This window comes from Nansenia antarctica, assembly GCF_963989245.1.
Source record: "Nansenia antarctica genome assembly, chromosome: 12".
Taxonomy (NCBI): domain Eukaryota; kingdom Metazoa; phylum Chordata; class Actinopteri; order Argentiniformes; family Microstomatidae; genus Nansenia; species Nansenia antarctica.
Window position 1 is genome coordinate 11,304,006 of NC_137682.1, and position 20,027 is coordinate 11,324,032.

Below are 20,027 nucleotides of genomic sequence, written 5' to 3' on the forward strand. Positions count from 1 at the left end.
GTTTTTTTTTTTTTTTTTAGCACACAAGAAATGGTGCAAGGAGGGAACGAAGCCCAGAAGGCTTGTACAGAGTTCCACTCCACGTCAATATCATTGTTTCAAATAAAAATCAATCATATAGTTAGTGATCAATCGATAGTTGTGATCATTCAGTGATATCACTGATATGTGTTTCCCAGGTTGATGATAACTGATGCAATGGAATGAAATGAGATAGTGAAAGTCATTCCATGACTTTTCATGTCTCCATTGGCTGAATAGGTTGTCAGTTCAAAGCTAAGTGGGCGGGAACAATATAGGTTGAACCAATCGCGTTCATTCCACTGACAGGCCCGGAAGGAAAGATGGCGTTGAGAGAGCTATCCTCGCTGGAGAAATCTTTAGGATTAAAGAAACCGAACAAGTACAGTACGCAGGGAGACGACCAGGTGAATTGGCCACAACATGTTTGCTGGTCACATTTGCGGTCACACTATCTAACGTCTAGTTATGCTTTAAAGAGGGGGTGGGTGAGTGGGCACATGCTAGCTAGCCAATGCTAGTGAATGCTATGTGGAACACGTGACCTACACAGACCTAGGCAGTCAGATAGACACTTTAAATCAACGTGTGTGTATGGAGGCAGGCCACGGGATGTGAATAGTGTCATTGCCTCGTTATCATTGGAATAAAGGCGCAATACAGTTGTTAGTATTTCCTTTTATGCCTGTTGTTTGCTCAATGATTATGTTAGCTAGCCAGCTAACCATGGCCATATCATATGCATAACCATGTGGATTGGCCTTTTGATGCCAGCTCAGCTGTAGTTTCTGTAACACTGACTGTCCTAGAACAGTTGGTGACGTTAGAATTATAAGGTTCTAGGATCTCAATTGTTTACATAATCTGATCCATTAGGTGTTTATTAATGCCTGTGTGGTGTTATTTTTTAAAAGTTGACATTTTTGAGTTAGTAATTCATAAAAAAACAAAGGTTCCATCTCACAAAACATAATGGAATGTAAAAACTTTGACGCTCAATATCTCTGAACTGCCCTAAACGGAGATAGAACCTTATCATTCTAAACGGAGATAGAACCTTATCATTCTAAGCTCACGAGTTTGCTATGGAGTGTGTTCTATGGAGTGTGGCTATGGAGTGTGTTCTGTCTGTGCGTAAAGTAACGGAGGTGCGGCGCAGTGATGACAACGTCTGACACACTTGAGAGTCAAACAGTCATGAGTATAGAGGCCCTGTCTATGGATCTGAGTTATTAATTATTAGACACGGTAGATAGTTAAGTTCAAAGCCATAGATGCAGTATAGACCTACATGTGTACGACTCTGACTTCAATGACCGCCTTTCTTCTAGCTGTTAGTAATGCAGTGGCTCGTTAACTGACGTATCTACACAGCAGTGTGTTTTCTCATCATATATTATGCTCATAATTCATATAAACTCCTCACAAAAAGTTCCTAAACGTTGTTTCGGTCGATTATTCCTCCCCTTTAATAATACCAATTGGTATTGTATTTTATATTGTTGGAAAGCCTAATTAGTCACCTTTACAACGAGGTACAACTTGTAAAGGGTCATGCATTTTCTGCACATCTCCCATCGTCATAGTGTTAATCAATCGCCATTACAGTAAATGTAACCTTGACCATAGCAGCAAGAGGCTGCTGTAAAAAAATAACCACATCATGTTCTCCCTCCCGCACACAGGTGCCTGTTCTTCAGAGTAACAGTGGACCAGCTCTGGTCGGCCTGGCCACCATCGCCGCTCACCTGGTACGACAAGCGAAGAGACCAGAGTTGCTGGGCGGCTCAGCGGAACACCGGGCGGTGGTGCAGCAGTGGCTGGAGTACAGGGTGGCCAAAGTAGACGGATGCTCTAAAGAGGATACCAAGACTATTCTTAAGGTATGTAGTAGTAGAAGGTAACAGCCAATATTAACTGACGTTACATTTTTGAGGATTTTTGCCTCTGGCTGTGCTCTTGTGCCTAAAATGTAATTGTCAAAAAGAATTCCCAGAAGTAAGCTCATGGGTCAAAGTGGGGCACACCTCCTAATGCCCATTATATTATTTTGCTATAAGTGGGGAAAGCCTAAAACTAAGGAGTGTGTTTTTTGTTTGTTTTTTATCACAGCGATAGAACATGGGCCCTTGGTCTGGAAAAGTACCCTGTAACAGTGACGCCTTAGATATAGACAAATGCTTGGTGGCGGGTTGTGCATGGAGAGAACCCAGAATAGCCTAGGAGAAGCCCCCAAACTCCCCAACCAGACAGCCAGGGCCAGACTGACAGTGTGTGTGTGGCTCGTTAAGGCACAGGGACATGAATCAAGGCTGATATGTGGCCCTTCAGTGACATGGCTGAGACAGGCAAAGTAGTGGACGGACAGCCCTGCAATGAGCATGCACACACACACACACACACACACACACACACACACACACACACACACACGCTAGAGTAAAAGTCTTTAATTGGGTTCCTCTATGGCTGTCGACAGTGTGAAACAGATACAAGGCCACCCGGTTGGCTGGACAGTCAGGTGCCTCTTGGCACTCGCTGTCACAGTGTGACGTGCCGCTGCAGCATCACTGAGGAGTCGTCACGCAGCGTGTATGTGGACAGGCCTTTTAAACATTTTAATGGTGGCACTTACAGACATTCGCCCCGAAGCCCAGCAATTGTACCCACAGGCCTGCTTGTGTTGCAGAATTGAAAGCGCAATGATAATCCCTGAAATGAATGAGGGGCGGAGGGGACAGTCCGCAAGAAAATGTCCACCTGCAAATTTGTCAGTTTTGTTTTTGTCTAAATCATGATATTGATTCAAGCATAAGGCACGGGAGGCCGTGCTTAATCGTGAATAAAGTCACAGCTGAGGGGCATTGTTAGGCAACCCACTATAAAGAACGGACTCGAGTGCCTTGTTGCTTTTATACGGTTGCAAAACAAAACAGAATAGTGAAAAGAAAATAATGCCTCAAGTATTTATTTTATGATGGCTTGTGGTAGTTTTTTCCCAGTGCTATAAAACGGGTTTTTCTCAAAATGACCTCTGTTGTCAAGGTAACATGGGAAACAAATCTTTGTAATTCAAGTGTTTGCACAGAGATAGTAGTGTTTAGGATATTAGCTGTTCCTCTTTCAGAGAATAAAGCACGGCTTTGATGCCTCTCGGCCAATCACAAAGCTTGTTTTGATAAACCTCTTATAATACACAAAAATTAGATGGTCAAGATGTTACATTTGATTTTAATAGTCAGACATTAAGTGGGTTGAAATTACTTCAAATCCTCACCAAAGCAGAGGAATAGAATGGACTTTGTATTGTTAGCTACTAGGCTATCACCCATAGCTTGTAGATGTGAGAGTGTGTGTCAGAATTGCTTTTATTATCTCTAATGTCAGGGTACACAGAGTAAAATTCTTAGTTTCAGGTTCTTCGACATTGGCATTGCAGCAGAATACAAAATCAACAATAATAGAATAAAGTAAAATAAGTAAGGTAATTATTGAAAAAAAGTAGAATGAAGTGATGGTAGTTGTACTACAGCGGGACCAGTCGTACTGCAGTAGAACAGTAGTGCAAAAGTGCTGTGCCGGTTACAATGAGATGAAATGCAATATCATACAAATGCAATATAGTACAGATATGAAGCCATACAGGAAGTTCAAGTGGTAGTAGTGTTCAAGTAACCAGGTAGTTTGCAGGTAGTCATAATATATATTATTTATGCAGTGGGGATGGTTTGGGGGAGACAGTGTTTTTTTTTTCCGCAGTGCAGTTCCCGCACCAGGTAGTGATACAACTAGGGATGCTCCGATTTATCGGCCACCGATTTAAATCGGCCGATTTCACTCCAAATGACTCGATCGGTGATCGGCAAAAATGGCCGATCGCAAAAACCGTTTTTTTTTTTTTTTTTTTTTTTTCCTGGGGAAGACAGATAACTGAACAGAAAACATAGGAGGACGTAACAGTATGTAAACCATGAAGGCCACGTTTATGATGTCTTTTATACAGCCATATCGACTGACTTGGGCTTCAGGCCCTAACTGGGTGATAGGCCAGACCTTTACTATGCCATAAAAATGGGTCTGCGTTTGCTTGGTGCCTAATGGATCAAAACTTTTGTCTAAAAAGCAAAAAATATGTAGGCTATCCAGTCAGTAGGCCTACAGTTATGTATTTTTTTTAAAATCGGTATCGGTATCGGTATCGGTTGATCTTGAGGAAAAAAATCGGTGATCGGTATCGGCCCCAAAAATCCAGATCGGAGCATCCCTAGATACAACCTGTCAGAATGCTCTCGGTTGTGCCTCTGAAGAAGGCCCCCAGTATCTTAGGCCCTAAGCCGAACTTAAGCCGCTAAGCTGCCTGAGATGAAAGAGGCGACGTTGTGCTTTTTTCACCACTTTGGTTGATGTGTTCATCCCAGGTGAGGTCGTTGATGATGTGAACCCCCTAGGAACTTGATGCTGTTAACTCTCTTCACAGCAGACCCGTTGATGGTGATGGGGTCTTGTGCCTGCCTCTTTTTCTGGAAGTCCACCACCTGTGTGTGTGTGTGTGTGTGTGTGTGTGTGTGTGTCTGTGTCTGTGTGTGTGTGTGTCTGTGTGTCTGTGTGTCTGTGTGTCTGTGTGTCTGTGTGTCTGTGTGTGTGTGTGTGTGTGTGCGTGTGTGTGTGTGTGTGTGTGTGTGTGTGTGTGTGTGTGTGTGTGTGTGTGAGACCAGGTTGTGAGCTCCAGTGGTGGAAGCATGGAGCAGACTCCTGCCTGCCTGAGCTTCTCCTCCCCCCCCATAGCTTAAGGGGGGAGGCAGGGATCTGATTGTGGCAGAGGAGAGGAGAGGAGAGACTGCTGCTGCTTTGCCTTCATGCCTTGCTTGGCAGCACACCTCCTGCCGCACAATAACTCCATTAGCCCTCAAGACGCTGTGTGTGCAGCCCAAGTGCTAAAGATGGTCCCCCCCAGTCCCTTGGGACCTGCCCAACCACACACACACACACACACACACACACTGAGACACACAGCCCCTGCTGCTGCTACACACCCCCATCCACAGGGTTTGGGGTTGGGTAGATTTTGCAGGCGCCCCAGCCCAGTCAGTCAGTCAGTCAGTCAGTCAGTCTGGAGCAGAAGTGGGCCCCCCACTCACAACGGCATCCGCATCTAGCTGTCCAGAGTAAGTGGCGGAGATGCCACAGCGAGGCAGATATTCCCCCTCAGGTCAGGCCCCATTATTCACCTCCAGTACTCTCTCCACTCATACGTGCACAAGTCACGCACTTCCAGATATATAGGTTAAACACATCTCAGGCCTGGACTGTCTCCCACCAGCCTCGGCTTCCGTCTTCCATTCCAGCTCAACTATGTTTGATTTGTCAAAGAGGTTTTTATTTAATCTGATAATAGTTTGTATTAAGTATGAGGTGTCGATGTAGGAATTTGCCTAGGTCCATGCCTTTTGGATTTCAAGCCGTATTGTTTCCATGCTGTTTGGTTGTTCCATCTGAGATACCGGTAGACGGTAAAATATTTGTGGTTTTCTCAGGTGCTTAGATGATATTGATTCGGTGAAAGTGTCTTTGGTCCTGTGAAATTTCTTATCAAATGTATAGGCGAGTTAACTCGTCATCTAAATGTACTCCTTTTGTTGTGTGTTTTGCAGGACCTCAACTGCTACCTAGAAGACAAGGTTTACCTGGCAGGAAATCAGTTCACTGTCGCCGACACCCTCATGTACTATGGAATCCACCCCATCATCGTGAGTGCTAGTGCGTCCCATTACCTAACAGAGCCGTGACATCAATCAGATTACAAAGCTAATAGGCGTGTTTGTCAACCAGAGCTCACAATTAAAACAGTCATATGGTTGAAGGGCATGAGAGCAACTTGACACAGGCAGCAGCAAAAAGAAGAAAAAAAAAGATGAGGAGTAAAATGATGTCTTTAACCCAAGACCTGAGCCAACCAAGTTAGTCTGAGGGCCCCGGAGGGCGGATCATCGGACAGAGAAAGTAAGGGGGAGGGGGGGGATCACATGTTGAGCAATGTCAACGGTTGTGGCGGAGATGGAAGGTTGCCACCAGCCACTAGGCACAAGGGAGTCAGTTTAGCTTTTATCACTTGTGTGGTTAACCTCAGGACAGGGTCGGTTAAGTCAGCCGTCCTGAGTGCCTCTAAGTCCTTTGATGTTCAGTTCAAGGAACGACTTGAGACCCCCTTTTTCCCACCACTGTATATCAGAACCCAGTTATGAATGGGGGGTGTGGCGTCTCTACTCTATTTGGGTACACTACAGCTGACTGAAAGCGGTGGCTCTGTGGAAACATGGTGGTCTACTCCACCAGAGCTATAGTTTTGGATTTGTTGGTTCATGTAATTATTTACACTCATGTAACTCATTTCTATATGTCTTTTATGATATGGAAAAAGCTTGGAAGATATGAGTTACCTTGTGTCTTTATTTGTGATTTGGAGACTGTCACTGGAATTGCCAGTTGCCAGTTTCTGTTGCCAGTTTCTGTCGAAAAATGTCGCAGGGTATGGGCCACATATTTGTGACAAGACACACAAATAGAATTAATTGATTAATTTGTCCCACAATGTATTTTTACAGTGTGATGGGGTACGCTTCCTCGGGTGCTTCTACACGTAGGTTCACGTTGATCTCCTTCCTCTCCCAGGTGGACCTGGCCGTCCACGACAAGGAGAAGTACATGAACGTGTCGCGGTGGTTCGACCACGTTCAACATTACCCCGGGGTCCGCCACCACCTGCCCCCCGTGGTGGTCCTGAGGAACAGAGTCTACACTAGCGGCCACCACTGACCTCACCCGGGGCTGTCCCCCTGTCCGGGGGTGCACCGTTGGCTGCTGGGATAGCAGGAGGGCTGGGAGTGGGGTGCACATGGGAGGATGCTGACATCTCGTCTTCCCCTCCCACCTAGTACTATTTGGCTCCTCCCCCTTCCTCTCCCTAGCTCGCAAGATGTTTGGTGTCTTTTCCCAAAAAACACATGCAAAGGAGGAAAAATGGTCACAAGTGGATCAGTGTTTATTTCCTGTATTTTGGTTTTGTTTTAGTTTCTTCTCGGAGCATTTTGTTGGGAGTCTTTGTTTTGTCCGTTGTCGTTTTTTTATGACCGCTGATGCGGCCAGGGTCACAGTGCAGGGGGGGGGGGACTCAAGTGCCGCTAGCTGGGAAAAAAAGGTTCATGAGAATCAGTATGGCAGAAATGTTTGCAACTCACGTCTTTTCACGCAAACCTGAGCCTTGAATGTTACAAGGAGTAAGTAGTGTGTCGTGTGCCGCTTTAATGAACCTCCTCCTCCGCAATATCTATGTCTTACTACATTTCCTTCAAAACGTCAAATCTGTCCAAACCACCCCGTCGTAATGTTCAACACCATAATCATCATCCACAATCCCGGTCCCACCATCAACTTTCTGCCCTGGCAAATGTGTCTTCTCTTGCAGTGCCACTCTACTAGTGTGGGCAGCAGCGGCAGAAGCAGCCTGGAGTTCAGATCACAGTCACTCCAATCAGGCCCAATGTTTACGCCAGGGGGCAGAGGTTCAGACTACCAGCTGCCATGCCACACTGGAGAGATGCAGCATGCCTCTGTCCATGCCACTGCCCCAGGGTGACTGCCACGTATCGTGTGTCATTTCACCCCACCTACCCAGGGGCAGAGCCCAGTAGCCCACGGGCCGGGAATTCTTTTGTGACACAACATCTGAGCGATAAATAATGCGAGCTCAACAAGCAGGCCTGGATGTAGCCATTAACTCAGTAAGCGGGTGGGGGATGACAGTTGATGCCTATTGAATACAATCATAGTGTTTTGCATCTGAACAAGAGAAAGAGTCAGGTTGGCATTGTTTTGCGGAAATTAAAACTTGTGTGTATCATTGAACTTTTGCTAACAGTTACAATTTCATTTACCTTGTGTGTAAGTGCGATGTGATTTTTTTTAAATTTACTCCCTATAATCCTTGTTCATGACGTCTGCTGCTTCAATGATATGGTTTGTGTTATTTAATGTCACCAAAAGGTCGTCCTGTGCCAATAAATCAAAGGGAAACATAAAAACCAGTGTCGTCCCATGAGTCTTGAGTCTCATCTTGTGTTTGTATTCATCACTTCAACTTCTGTTGTAGAGTTCAAAGAATTATCTTTTTATCTTTTTCACATTGAGTTGGTGCATTGATTAAATGTCGGACAAATGGGGGGGTGGGGGTGGGGGGGAATGTAAACTTGTGAAGGAAAACAAATCCTCCAGTCATTTGAGCGGGGCCTTGTGACTAGATAACAGCAATATAGCTGAGGAACATAATGGAGCCTCTGTCTTTCGTTTATTTCAGTCCTGTTGGAAGAGAAGCTCAAGACAGCACATCGTGAGCTATTTATCTTCATCTTTGAAGTGTCAACAAGAAGTTGAAGGCCAAACTCCAGACATAAACTAAGCTTTAATTAAATATGTTTTATGGTGTATAATAATCAACGTGTAGATAAAGGTAATGACTGGCAGCACTCCTATAAAATATCCACAGAGCGATACATATTATAGAACTTTTAGGGAGTCTTTCCAGAAGTTGGGTTGCTGATTATTACTGTAATGTTAAGATGATGGTATTTTGACGGGTCTTCCAGCTGTGAGATCAATGATCAAAACAAACCCTGTCAAAGCTAGAGCCTGGGATGTCACAGCAGGTACCCCAGAAAGCCCCAATTAGTGATCCCTCTCTCCCCATTCTTGCAAAGACAGAGGTGCACCACTCAGCTGAGGATGGGCAACCACAATGAGCCCCTACTGAGACCTTCCCCCTCTGGCAGCAAAGGCAGCCTTCATACCACCCCTGGTGGGCTAAGGATCAGGGGTCAATTGGCCTGGTGTATCAGCAGGGCTCGCTAGTGACTTCAGCTCTCACCAGGGAGTCCCCCGTCTCTCAGTGTGTGGCCCTATGACTCCTGACCAGCCACCACCTACAGTATTGCTCGTCTCGCTCCAGGGCCAGAGGGGGTCGTAGCATCATTGTGAGAAGGGGCATAGGGGCAAGAGTTCAGGCAGGGTGGGTAGTCGGTAGTCGGTCACCCTCAGGGTAAAAGACTCTGAAGCATGACACCTCTGCTCTTTTTTTTAAAAAGTAGTGAGCTGCAGCACCACAGGTTCCACTTTTCAAGACCCCTGTGTCAGGTAAAGAATTGAGGCGAAGACTCCTCTCACAGAATCAGCAGTGCCGTGCAGAAGTTGTAAATGAAAATGAGTCGGCCTCCCACAGATTCCGGCAGTTTCCACTAGCTGGTCCCCTCTTAGTGTCATCTTTCTTTCCTAACGAGAGGCAAGCGTGCGAGGCGTATTCACGTCACGTCACCGCCCCACGATGTCAGCCAGCCCTGTCCCCGAGTGCCATCGCACCATCCCCTTCGTTACGTCTTGTTAACAAGATCGAGAGAGCGACACATGGGACTCGACGTGGGATCCGGCCCAAAACAGCGCTCCCCTGATTGATTCAATGAAACAATCAACACTGCGTGGGGGCGTATTAGCGCGGCGTAAGCGGTTGTGACAGCCCCTCGCCTTATCGTCCCCTTACAGATAGTGACAGTTGTACCATGTGCCCATAAAGATGGCATCTGATTGTCAATTGCAATTACGCAGAGTGCAGAGGCGAGGATAAGCGTGTGTGCGTGTTTGTGTGTGCGTGTTTGTGTGTGTGTGTGTGTGTGTGTGTGTGTGTGTGTGTGTGTGTGTGTGTGTGTTCTGTGCACATTCTTAAGTACAGTCATTGGTTCAGACTTCCAATGCTCAAAGGCAAATTGGGTAAGACATAAGACAATTGCTCCAGTTTATTGACACGTTCTACTTTTCCTCTTCTTAAGAGGAACAGAGGAACATAGTATGGTGGGCGTGGGTAACATTACCAGGGTGAACACATTTCGCTGTTAGGAGAGTAAGGTTTTTTATGTTTCGTAAAAAATGTCCAGACAGCTATAGTATATTTGCAGAAAGAGGTGGGGGGGTTCTAAAGTTGTTGTTTTTCTGTTGTGCTTTCTAATCTCCTGGGTGACAAGTACAGCCATGCCGTGGAGCGTAGAAGGAGCCTAAAGTGCCCAGGTGTATGGCGAAGGACTTTGTACGAGATGCACTCGTTCAACTCACTTCATCCATCAGGGACAAAGGCGAGGTGGCTCATTCGGGCCTTGGTGCTGAAGTACACCTGTGCATCCCGGGGCCATGGGATCCCACCTTAACTCAGCCATGACAGAGTGGCTCCAGAATTAGCTGCCTCGATCACCCCCCCCCCCCCCATCTCTTCAACCTACCTCAGCTGTACACAGTGGCTGGCTGCGCTCTCTGATGTTCATGCGCTCGTTCGGGGGGTAGTGGATTTGGCTTGGGGGCAAGGGCCAGGGTGGGATAGGGATGAAGCGGGGGGGGGGGGGGGGGAAGATAAGTGCATGCCATGCAAGAAATTAAAGAAGATAGTAAACTTCATTGTCTGGGTGGGTTCAAGTAATGGGCCCTTTTTCCCCCGTATGTGAGGCTTTGTTCTGCTTAATATTGTAAAGCTATGACACTCTTATCCATTGACTACTGTGCCCAGTTTCTCAAAACATTGAATTCAGATCAAAATGATGTGAGGGTGGGGGGTTATTTTTCTTTGTTTCTTTCTGTCACAAATGCTTTGTCTTGTCCTGCAGTTGATGTACTTGCTTTACCATGTCTGCAGAAAACTCAATTTTAAAAAAAGAAATATGATATACGGTATTCATCAGAAGAGAGAAAAAGGAGATCATATTAAAAAGAAAAATTCCACTGCTTTTATTTTTAATACGTCATCTCCCTAATGTAAGTCAGTCAGCAACATTCCACAACCCATTCCTACAAACTACATCTTCATCTACAGTACTAGTGTGCTGGTGATTTGGCTGAACCGGACACTTCGTATTCAGCTTCTCCAGACTATTTTCCTCTGACTTAGCAGCTGTAGAATTTGTTGATCCTCTGGACGTCGATTTTTGACATGTCTTGCCTCTGGCCGATCCTCACGTTTGCGTTGGGGATGGGGGTGATGGTGTCCCTTCCCCGCTGCGTAGTGAAGGCTGTTCTTCCATAGTGCATGATTGAGGAGTAGTCGTAGGGGGTGTTCAGGTTGTTGGTCCGTTGTTTCTGGAAGTTATAGGCCACATGGGTGGGGATGTACTCCCAGTTGATCCTGACGTACTGGTCGCGGTCGCTCCTGGTCTGCTCATGCTGGAAGCCCAGAGCGTGGATGATCTCGTGCTGAATGATACCGTGGTGAAGGCAGCCTCTTTTGCTGATGGAGAGAACCTGCCCACCTCCGACTCTCCCGAGAGAAGAGTAGCAGCCGCTTCTACTCTTAACACTGATGTAGTCGCGCTGGTTTGTGTAGGGCACAAAACGAACGCAGGTTCTGCCATGGAAGGACTTCATGGCTCTCTCGATCATCTGCCTTTGGCGTTGAGAGAATTCTACGCCCACTGTGTAGGGCACTTCAACCTTGCCGCTTCGGGCTTTCCTCCACAGGCACTTGCTGTTATAGCAGACCATAGCGTTTCTGGTCTTTGGTGCTAGCATGTCTCCCTCCCATAGCAACTCACTGGAGCCGTTGTTAGTGGTCAGAATTCTGGTGGTGATGTCGATAACTTCAGCCTCAGGGTCATCAGCCATCTGGTACTCTTCTTCACTTCCATCTTCTTCACTTCCATCCTCCAGGAGAGGGTTGGCCTGGGAGAGGCCCAGTAGGAGCAGCAGGAGGAGGGTGAGAGAGGGGCTGTGGTCAGCTGTCTTCATGGTGGAGAGAAGGGATGCTACTTCTGGGTGGCTCCTTGGCTCTGGTAGTAGAAGGTTCTAGATGGTTGTGGAGATGCTTTGGAGAGGTTCCTTGGCACTGAAGGCTGATGTCTGAGTGTTGGTCAGGCCAGGGCTTTTATACAGGTCTCCACTGGTGTGTCTGCAGGAGGATTAAGGCCTGGCGTCCATGCTGCTAGTCCTAAATCAACATCGACAGGGAGTAATCCAGGGCCAAGCCTACAGTTTCAACATGGTTTTAATCCACCCTGATCAATTTACACCATGTCAGGTCTATTCAATAACCCATTAGGTTAAATATGGTTGTTACAACCTCACTAAAAATGGCTGTGTTGATATTACAGCTTTGCATTTGATTTCTCAATAGAATGCATGCCAAATGCATAAGGATAGTTTACACTCCTAGATCTTCACTTTGCACCATATTATGACATCACCCCTTGCACTCCACTTTTCACCCTCATCTCTACGTAACAAAAGAAGTAAATTCATCATAAATGAATTGAATCAAAACTGGAATGTATAGCCTGCTACATATTCACATATCACTAAATAACAACTGGCTAATACACTGGATTTAATAAAGTGCTACCGAATCAATCAATGAATCAAGTCTTAATTAACCAACCCTAACCCCCTTTAGATTTGGGTTCCCCCTTCTTTCAAAATGTCATTTAATCCAAAAGCAAGATGACCCTAACCCTAACTCTAATCTGAAGGGGGGGGGGGGGGGGGAATACATTTAATGCAACACAATCTGCAAATCTACTGAATAATGTGACCCTACCTATAGCAGTTGGTGGGATAAAACTCTATACGGAACCATGACGTAACCACGGAGGACTTGTCTTTACATGTGGTCCTGGAGGACTTGTCCTTACATGACATCTACTGTGCTCCACCCTGCTACAGCAGCCCAGTCACTGCTGGCAAGCGGAGAAGCACCACCACTCTCTGTCCTATTCAAATTCAAAAGAGTGTTTTGCTAAATAAGGTATGCATTTCGTATCTTCTCCTAGCTCAACCACCCTCTCCTCGTTCTCCCCTCTTAGCCCGAGAGGTCATGCCACTGAACTTTAAATTGCCCCCTTGCCTTAATGGTTTCTGATAGGATGTCTTCAGGGGAGGGGGGTGGGAGGGGGGTGGGAGGTCACTTGCCTATGAGAAGTGATACAAAAAGTAATTGCAACTGAAACCCCCATGACAGGAGGTTCTACTCTTTTTTTTAACGACACTAGCTAAGAGAACCGTGGGGCATTAAGCAGAGAGAGAGGTGGACGGAAGAGGAGCGGTGCAGAGCCTTCAGGATGCATCCCTGGATGGGGGGGAGGGCACGAGCGGGTCACCGCCCTCAGCAACTTCCCGTAATGACCACCCTAACACACACGCACCTCATTACCATAGCTCCTCTGCTCATCTGCATATACGTCACTTGGACGGCGAATCGCTAATTTCCGCCTTATTACAATGCAGGTTTTAATTCGAGCGGACTAATTTATTTAAACCCGGAGTGAAATGATCCTCTCCTCCCAGCGCAGTTCTCACCCCTCTCGTCTGGTCACAAGACCCCGATGAAAGAAACGGAAAAAAAACAAAACAGATTTGATGTAGATTTAAATAAACAACACAAGCAGGGGTTGATATCATTATCTGTAATTATGGGCTGTTACCTAACTGACCTCTTTACCTTTTGTACTCTTGTCTGAATACATATATACATATAGTCCTGAGTTCAAATAGTATTTAAAATCATTTTTAAAAATACTTCATCTGTGCTTCGGTGAGTTTGCCTGGTACAATGGAACTAATAGTATAGAGTGGAGTGACACTCCAAAACACTCCAGACAGGTTCAAGAGCAGGCAGAAGGCAGGATATAATATGAACAACCAGGTCTGGTCTGTGAATACATATCAAGTTTCTGCAGCAGAACCAACAGTAACATTATGGACCGGCTTCTCTGACCCAGATCAAAGCCCTACCATCCCAGAATAAAACAAAACTTGGGCAACAAATGGAGGAGGATGTTTTGTCGTCCATGGATGGAGACTAGACATCTGCGTCTGAGGAACTGCCCCTGAGTGTTTATTCTCCTGTATGTTTTAGGCCAAAGCAGCTTTGCTCCGGCTCCACATCGACTGTATCTCAGAAGCCAAACCAACAGCCGTGGTCGTCCTCCGCCACATCAGCTGTCTCTCTCGGTGTCCGGCTCAGTGAGCAAGGCGGTGTGTGTGTGTGTGTACAGCAGGGCCGGGGCACGAGGGCAGCCAGTCGGCATGTCGCTAATGGATTAACCTTGACAGGACATGATTATGAACCAGAAGTGTACCTTTTACTCCTGCCTGGCTGTTTCCAATCTGCGTGTGTGTGTGTGTGTGTGTGTGAGAATGTGTGTGTGTGTGTGTGTGTGTGTGTGTGTGTGTGTGTGTGTCTGTGTGTGTGTGTGTGTGTGTGTGTGTGTGTGTGTGTGTGTGTGTGTGTGAGAATGTGTGTGTGTGTGTGTGTGTGTGTGTGTCGGCTTCACCGCTCACTAGGTTGATACTGGACTCGGGGCATGAAGCTGCAGTCTGGCAGAGGGGGACACCCCACTCGCCTGCCCGTTTGCTCCACTCGCTGCTCACCGCCCCCCCCCCCCACTCCCACCCCACCCCCGCTGCCTACACACACACACACATGACCTTCCACAGTAGGACTGGCCCAGGACCAGGAGGAGGAGAGGAGGGAGGGAATGGGGAAACAGTTGGGATGGGAGAAAGGGGGGGGGGGGGGGGGTGGCCAGCTGGGTTCTCAGTCTTACCCCTCACTGACCCTGCTCTACTGAGCAGCAACTTACCTCGCGAGATCACTCTTTGATTCTCTGGGGGGGTTTGAATGTCGATTATGTTGGTTGTGAAATATTGACTCAGGTCCTCGAAGGTTTTACGTTGAGGCCAAATACGGCACTACTATCATCGAGCAAATGTGACACGTTCTAGTGTTTTGGTCCGCATGTCAGCATCCGTAATGGTCTGACTTTTCTTTCCAAAAAATAAAAATACATTTCTGTGTAAATACATTTTCCTTGTTTTGTAAGCCTGCTAACAATGTTAAGTAATGTAACTAATGTTATAGTTAACTAGGTAGCAGTGGGGGATTACTCATCGAATCCATTGTGTTGCAGTATTTTGGCTCGACTAGCGAGTTTGAACGTTGAAACGTAGTTCCGTGTTTCAAAATGAAAGTCAGAACATTTTGATTGGTTGCCGACATGCGAACCAAAAACACTAGAATGTGTCACAAATGAGTTTACATGATATTATGGGCATCATTGAAATAGTGTTAAGTAAGTAAGTAAATTGTATTTATAAAGCACCTTTCGAAACGAAGTTACAAAGTGCTGTACAGTGGACATCACATAAAAACAATCAGGTAAAAACAAGTTCACATAGGGCACATAAGGGCATAAGAGCAATAAAACAACAAGAAACACAAGTGTTGTTAGCTCCCTAATATAGTTATTGGCAAACTGCTTTGTGAAGACAGTTGTTTACTGTGGTGTCATTGTGAGCATGTAAAAGTGAACCCATTTTGAAGTGTGTGACGTCTAGTGTGTGATGCGTACTAACAGCCGTGGATAAACAAAAGGCAAACAATGGCTCAAAGGTTGCTCAAATTACACAGAGAAGGCAGAAGAAGAGAAAATTACACAGTGAAGGCCTCTTTCAGTGACCGTGCTGCTGTGAAATGGATTCCGACTTCTCTTCAGAATAGCCCATGGTGCATTCCTCACTCAAGATAGGCTAGCTTTTGGCTAACCCCCCCCCCCTCCCCCCTCACACACACACACACACACACACACAATAACTCCAGGGTATACCAGGACCGGGGGACACCAAAAGGTAAAAATGACGAAGTGATTGATAGGAGATGATACTGGCCAATCCATGAAGGTTCTCCTCTCTCTGCCACAGAGCCACCTGGGGTCAGGGGTCAGCACCATCCCAAACCAAACATTGCTGAGAGGAGTTGTGGTGCAGGCCACGGGGGTTTTGGGTGAATCTGTGTATGGGTGTATGTGTGTGTGTGTGTGTGTGTGTGTGTGTGTGTGTGTGTGTGTGTGTGTGTGAGGGGAGGGGGAGGGCTTAGGGCGGAGTGGTATTGAGTGAGTCCTTCTTTCAGGCTAAATTTAACCCACACACACATGACACACAGCTGATCGCCGGCTTCCTTTGAAAACACACACACTGGCTGGGGCTTGCATGAAATCGACATTTGCAACCCGGGGAGCACGCGAGCCAAGGGGAAACAAAGGCAGTACTTTGTGCCTCGTTGGGGGCGGGTGGCGTTGATCAAGCCCTCTTATCTTCTATCTCTCTCACCACCAATGGTGCACTCACTTTTTTCTCACAAGTTCTGCGTGCGCTTGTTACACAACTCCATTTGGCTGTCCAAAACTGCCACACTTTGATCTATCTGTTGGGGTGCTGGAGCCTCTCAGAGCCCCCCAGGGTAGCGGTGGTGGTGGAGGAGGAGAGGGACTGGCTGCGTTATCAAAGATGCCATTGACGGACGGCTGGAGTTGGAAGGATGATGTTGGAAGGATGATGTCGGGGAGCGGAGGTTACTCACCGAGCGCCACTGTGAGACGACGGCATCACAATAGCCCCCTCTGTGTTGTTGCTCTGGGACACACCACACACAACAACCGCAGCATTACATCTCCTAGTACACACACACACACACACACACACATGCACGCACACACACACACAAAAATACACACACACACACACTCACACTGTGGTCGTCCCTGCAGGGAGGGAATCTTTGCCTTCTCCGCGGCCCCCTCAAGGACTGGCCTTGTGACTTTCACAGCTGTCATGCCGTGCTCTGCGGCTTTCATTCATTCCCAATTGAACATCGGGGCAAGCATGTGATGGCTAGGGTAATACACACACACACACAAACACACAAGATCAATTATCTCCTCAGTTATGTGTTATTTCGGTGTAAAGACATTTTACAGCATGTTACGACATAGCAAACGGATGATGTGAATCTTTATGAAGGCAGGTGTACTGTATGAGTTACTGTATAAACAATAAATGTACTTTTGTAGAGAGAGTAATATGTACTTTTGTAAAGAGTGTAATTATGTATTTTGGTAAAATGCAGCTGTCTGAGAAAAGAGGCTAAACCAAGCCATTCTGATGTATTTTCTGTGTATTTTCTTTTTTTATTATTCAAATGCACTATTATGTATCTGGCACGGTGGAGGTGCGGACGCAAATCTCTAGTACATATGTATATTATACACTATACCGACTATTCACATTGTCTCTTTATCTGCCGTCCTCTCCCTTTCCCTGACTGTTGACTGAATGTTGAAAAATAATACGAAAGGTGAGTTGTTGTTGTTTTTTTATGTAACAATATTCACATTGTATAGTGTGTGTCTGTTTTGTACACTACAGAATGCAATAATTAGCCTCAGTGCGCCTAGTTCATAAGGCAGTAAAGGCATGGTAATAGAGCCCATGGAGCATTGTAGAACACCCTCTAAAATTCTGTAGAATCAAATAAATTCTCCCCTGTTAAAAATGGCTGATTCCCCTCCAGTTTGTTTTTTTTGTGCCTTTTTTGTGTGTGACACAGTGTGATAGTGATAGGCCTTGCCCGCAAACCCTCCATTACGATCATAATAGCTTCCCTTTCACTCCTTTCATAAAAATGGTCAGCACATCCGTGTGCCAGTGTGAAGTTTAGTCAAAGACAGTAGGAGATCACCTCCAGGGACAGACAGAGAAAGGAGAGGAGGACAGGAGGAGAGGGGGAGAGTTGAGATGTTAGCAGAGCAGCTCATGTATAGCCCCCCGATCTGCTCAGTGACACCTCTCTCTCCCCCAGCGAGGGGGGGACGGTGGGGGTGCAGGGGGGTGAATGACTGGATCAGCTACTCCCGTGCCTCCCTCGGGAGAAACCTGGCTTGGGTCCATCCTCACAAACACACACACACACACACACACACACACACACACACACACACACACACAGATACAGGCAGATAAACACGTGCACACAAACACACACACACACACACACACACACATACACATACACATACACATACACATACACACACAACCCTCAAACCTCCACCCTCTGAAGACCACCCTTTCTCCCCACCCCCCCAACACCCACTCTTCCCCAGTTCCTCAGCTCACACACAAACAAATTGATACACACACACATTGTAGGAAACACTCCCACAGGGACATTTGGTACACTCACATCGGCAGGTACACACACACACACACACACACACACACACACACACACACGCTCACACACACACACACACACACACACACACACACGCGCACACACACACACACACACACACACATCATAGGGGCATGAGAACTATGGCTAGTCTCTGGCTCCCACAGCCATTGCTGTAAGGTAATTGTATCTCTATCTGTAGCTATGAGTAGACAACACAGCCACATCTCCCAGCACACACACAGGCCAGGCGAAGGGAAGAGCTCATCGTCAGAAAGGGATAGGAGAGCGGACGGAAGGGGAGAGAATCCTAATGCTCTCTGTGGAAGAGAAACAGATAGACACACACACACACACACACACACACACACACTTGGGCGACAGCCTCTCCTAACCCTAACCGTCTTGTCATGGTGGACCAGTGCTAAACTCCTGTCAGGTCCCATCTCCGCCCCACCCTCTCTCACACACACACACCCTCCTGTCTCTTTCAGGGCAGGAAGACGGCTCTCCAAGAGGGCCATGTCACACAAAGGGACGGGTATAGTCCCTTCTTGTCCTCTGAGGGGTGTTCTGTACTGCCCTGTTCGGTGCTGTGCTGCTTGTCGCCTGGTCCAAAGACGACCCGCTACCCACGTTGTTGCCATTAGTAAGTAAGCAGTGTTGGGAAGCAGTTCAGTTTTATCAGTTATCAGTTTAACTGCATGTTACAGTAGCTTGATGGTAGATAAACTAAATCCTAACAGTGTTTCCCGTAGTTAACAACTTGTTTTGCTCTGTAGTCACTACTCACTATAATTTTCCAAAAGATAAAAAACTAACATTGGAATTAAACTATTATTCTAGCCCTTGTACTAACATTTCCATACAGTTTCTTCCCCTACTGTCTACAGTATACCTACTGGTCTCTCCTCTTTGCTCCAACTAAAAAAAAAGAGCATTTCAGTCACACACTTCCTGTCACATGGACCGGTCATCTTTCAGTAGCTGATTGTCATGTGTTAGATTAGAATTTGCCATTTAGCAGACGCTTTTTAATCCAAAACGATTTACAATTACAGATTCCAGGGACATTCCCCCTGGATTAACTGAGGGCTAAGTGTCTTACTCAAGGGCCACACTAGTGGTAGTGTTTCAGGCGGGATTTGAACTTACAACCTTCCGATCACCAGTCACAACTCACTATCCACTACTAGACCATTCCCCCTGGATTAGTAGTAGTGTCCATGTAGTGAACTACTTTTTTCCACTATCTATATCTAGTATAGTATAACTACTATAGTTATATCTATATATACATCCAGTTATATCATATATACATCCAGTTATATCCTGTATCCACGCTAGCTGGCCATGCATGTAGTATGCTATTAAAATATAATTTTACATTAAAATATATAGACACGAGGGGTCCGGCTTTCATTTAGAGAGAAGACTGCTACTTTTAAAGCTTGTAGACACATCCCGCTGGCTAGCCTGCCCATATGCTTCATTACATTTTGATATTTGTTTATGGTGTAGACCCACATAATTGGTGATTATTCTTAGTAGAGGTCAACAAATTCAGCTTCTCTAAAATGTATAGTGGGTGTGAATAACAAAATGTGACACATTCTAATGCTTTGATCCGATGGAATGATGACTTTTCTTTCGAAAAAATGTAATACATTTCCGCGTTGTTGAAAATCAACGACACATCGCTAGTCAACTAACACAGCTTGTTTTGTGAGCCTGCTAACAATGTAAAGTAATGTTATAGTTAACTAGGTAGCAGTGGGGGTTACTCACAGAATCCATTGCATTACAGTATTTTGGCTTGACTAGCGAGTTTGTGTTGTGATTCTCAACAACGTTGAAAGTCTGAACATTTTGATTGGTTGCCGACATGCGGACCGAATGATCAAACTGTGTCACAAATGATATA

General features: G+C 46.1%; 2 protein-coding genes across 2 annotated transcripts; one reads left to right on the top strand and one right to left on the bottom strand.

Moving 5' to 3' along the window:
- Positions 1–325: 325 nt before the first annotated feature.
- On the top strand, positions 326–8,091 carry eef1e1 (eukaryotic translation elongation factor 1 epsilon 1). Its single transcript, XM_080542956.1, has 4 exons — positions 326–428; positions 1,707–1,904; positions 5,673–5,768; positions 6,691–8,091. Exons 1-4 carry the CDS (start codon positions 345–347, stop codon positions 6,832–6,834), a joined length of 522 nt encoding a protein of 173 aa, XP_080399082.1. The 5' UTR covers positions 326–344; the 3' UTR covers positions 6,835–8,091.
- A 2,898-nt stretch (positions 8,092–10,989) lies between these two features.
- On the bottom strand, positions 10,990–11,826 carry LOC308168851 (hatching enzyme 1.2-like; the record flags this gene model as incomplete). The annotated part of the gene is made up of 1 exon (XM_080543495.1): positions 10,990–11,826. One exon carries the CDS (start codon positions 11,824–11,826, stop codon positions 10,990–10,992), a length of 837 nt encoding a protein of 278 aa, XP_080399621.1.
- Positions 11,827–20,027: the final 8,201 nt, after the last annotated feature.

Coding starts and splice junctions, on each gene's coding strand:
- eef1e1 (XM_080542956.1), top strand. CDS start 345: ATGGCGTTGAGAGAGCTATCCTCGCTGGAGAAATCTTTAGGATTAAAG. Junction 1,905..5,672: donor ATACCAAGACTATTCTTAAG/GTATGTAGTAGT, acceptor TGTGTTTTGCAG/GACCTCAACTGCTACCTAGA. Junction 5,769..6,690: donor ATGGAATCCACCCCATCATC/GTGAGTGCTAGT, acceptor TTCCTCTCCCAG/GTGGACCTGGCCGTCCACGA.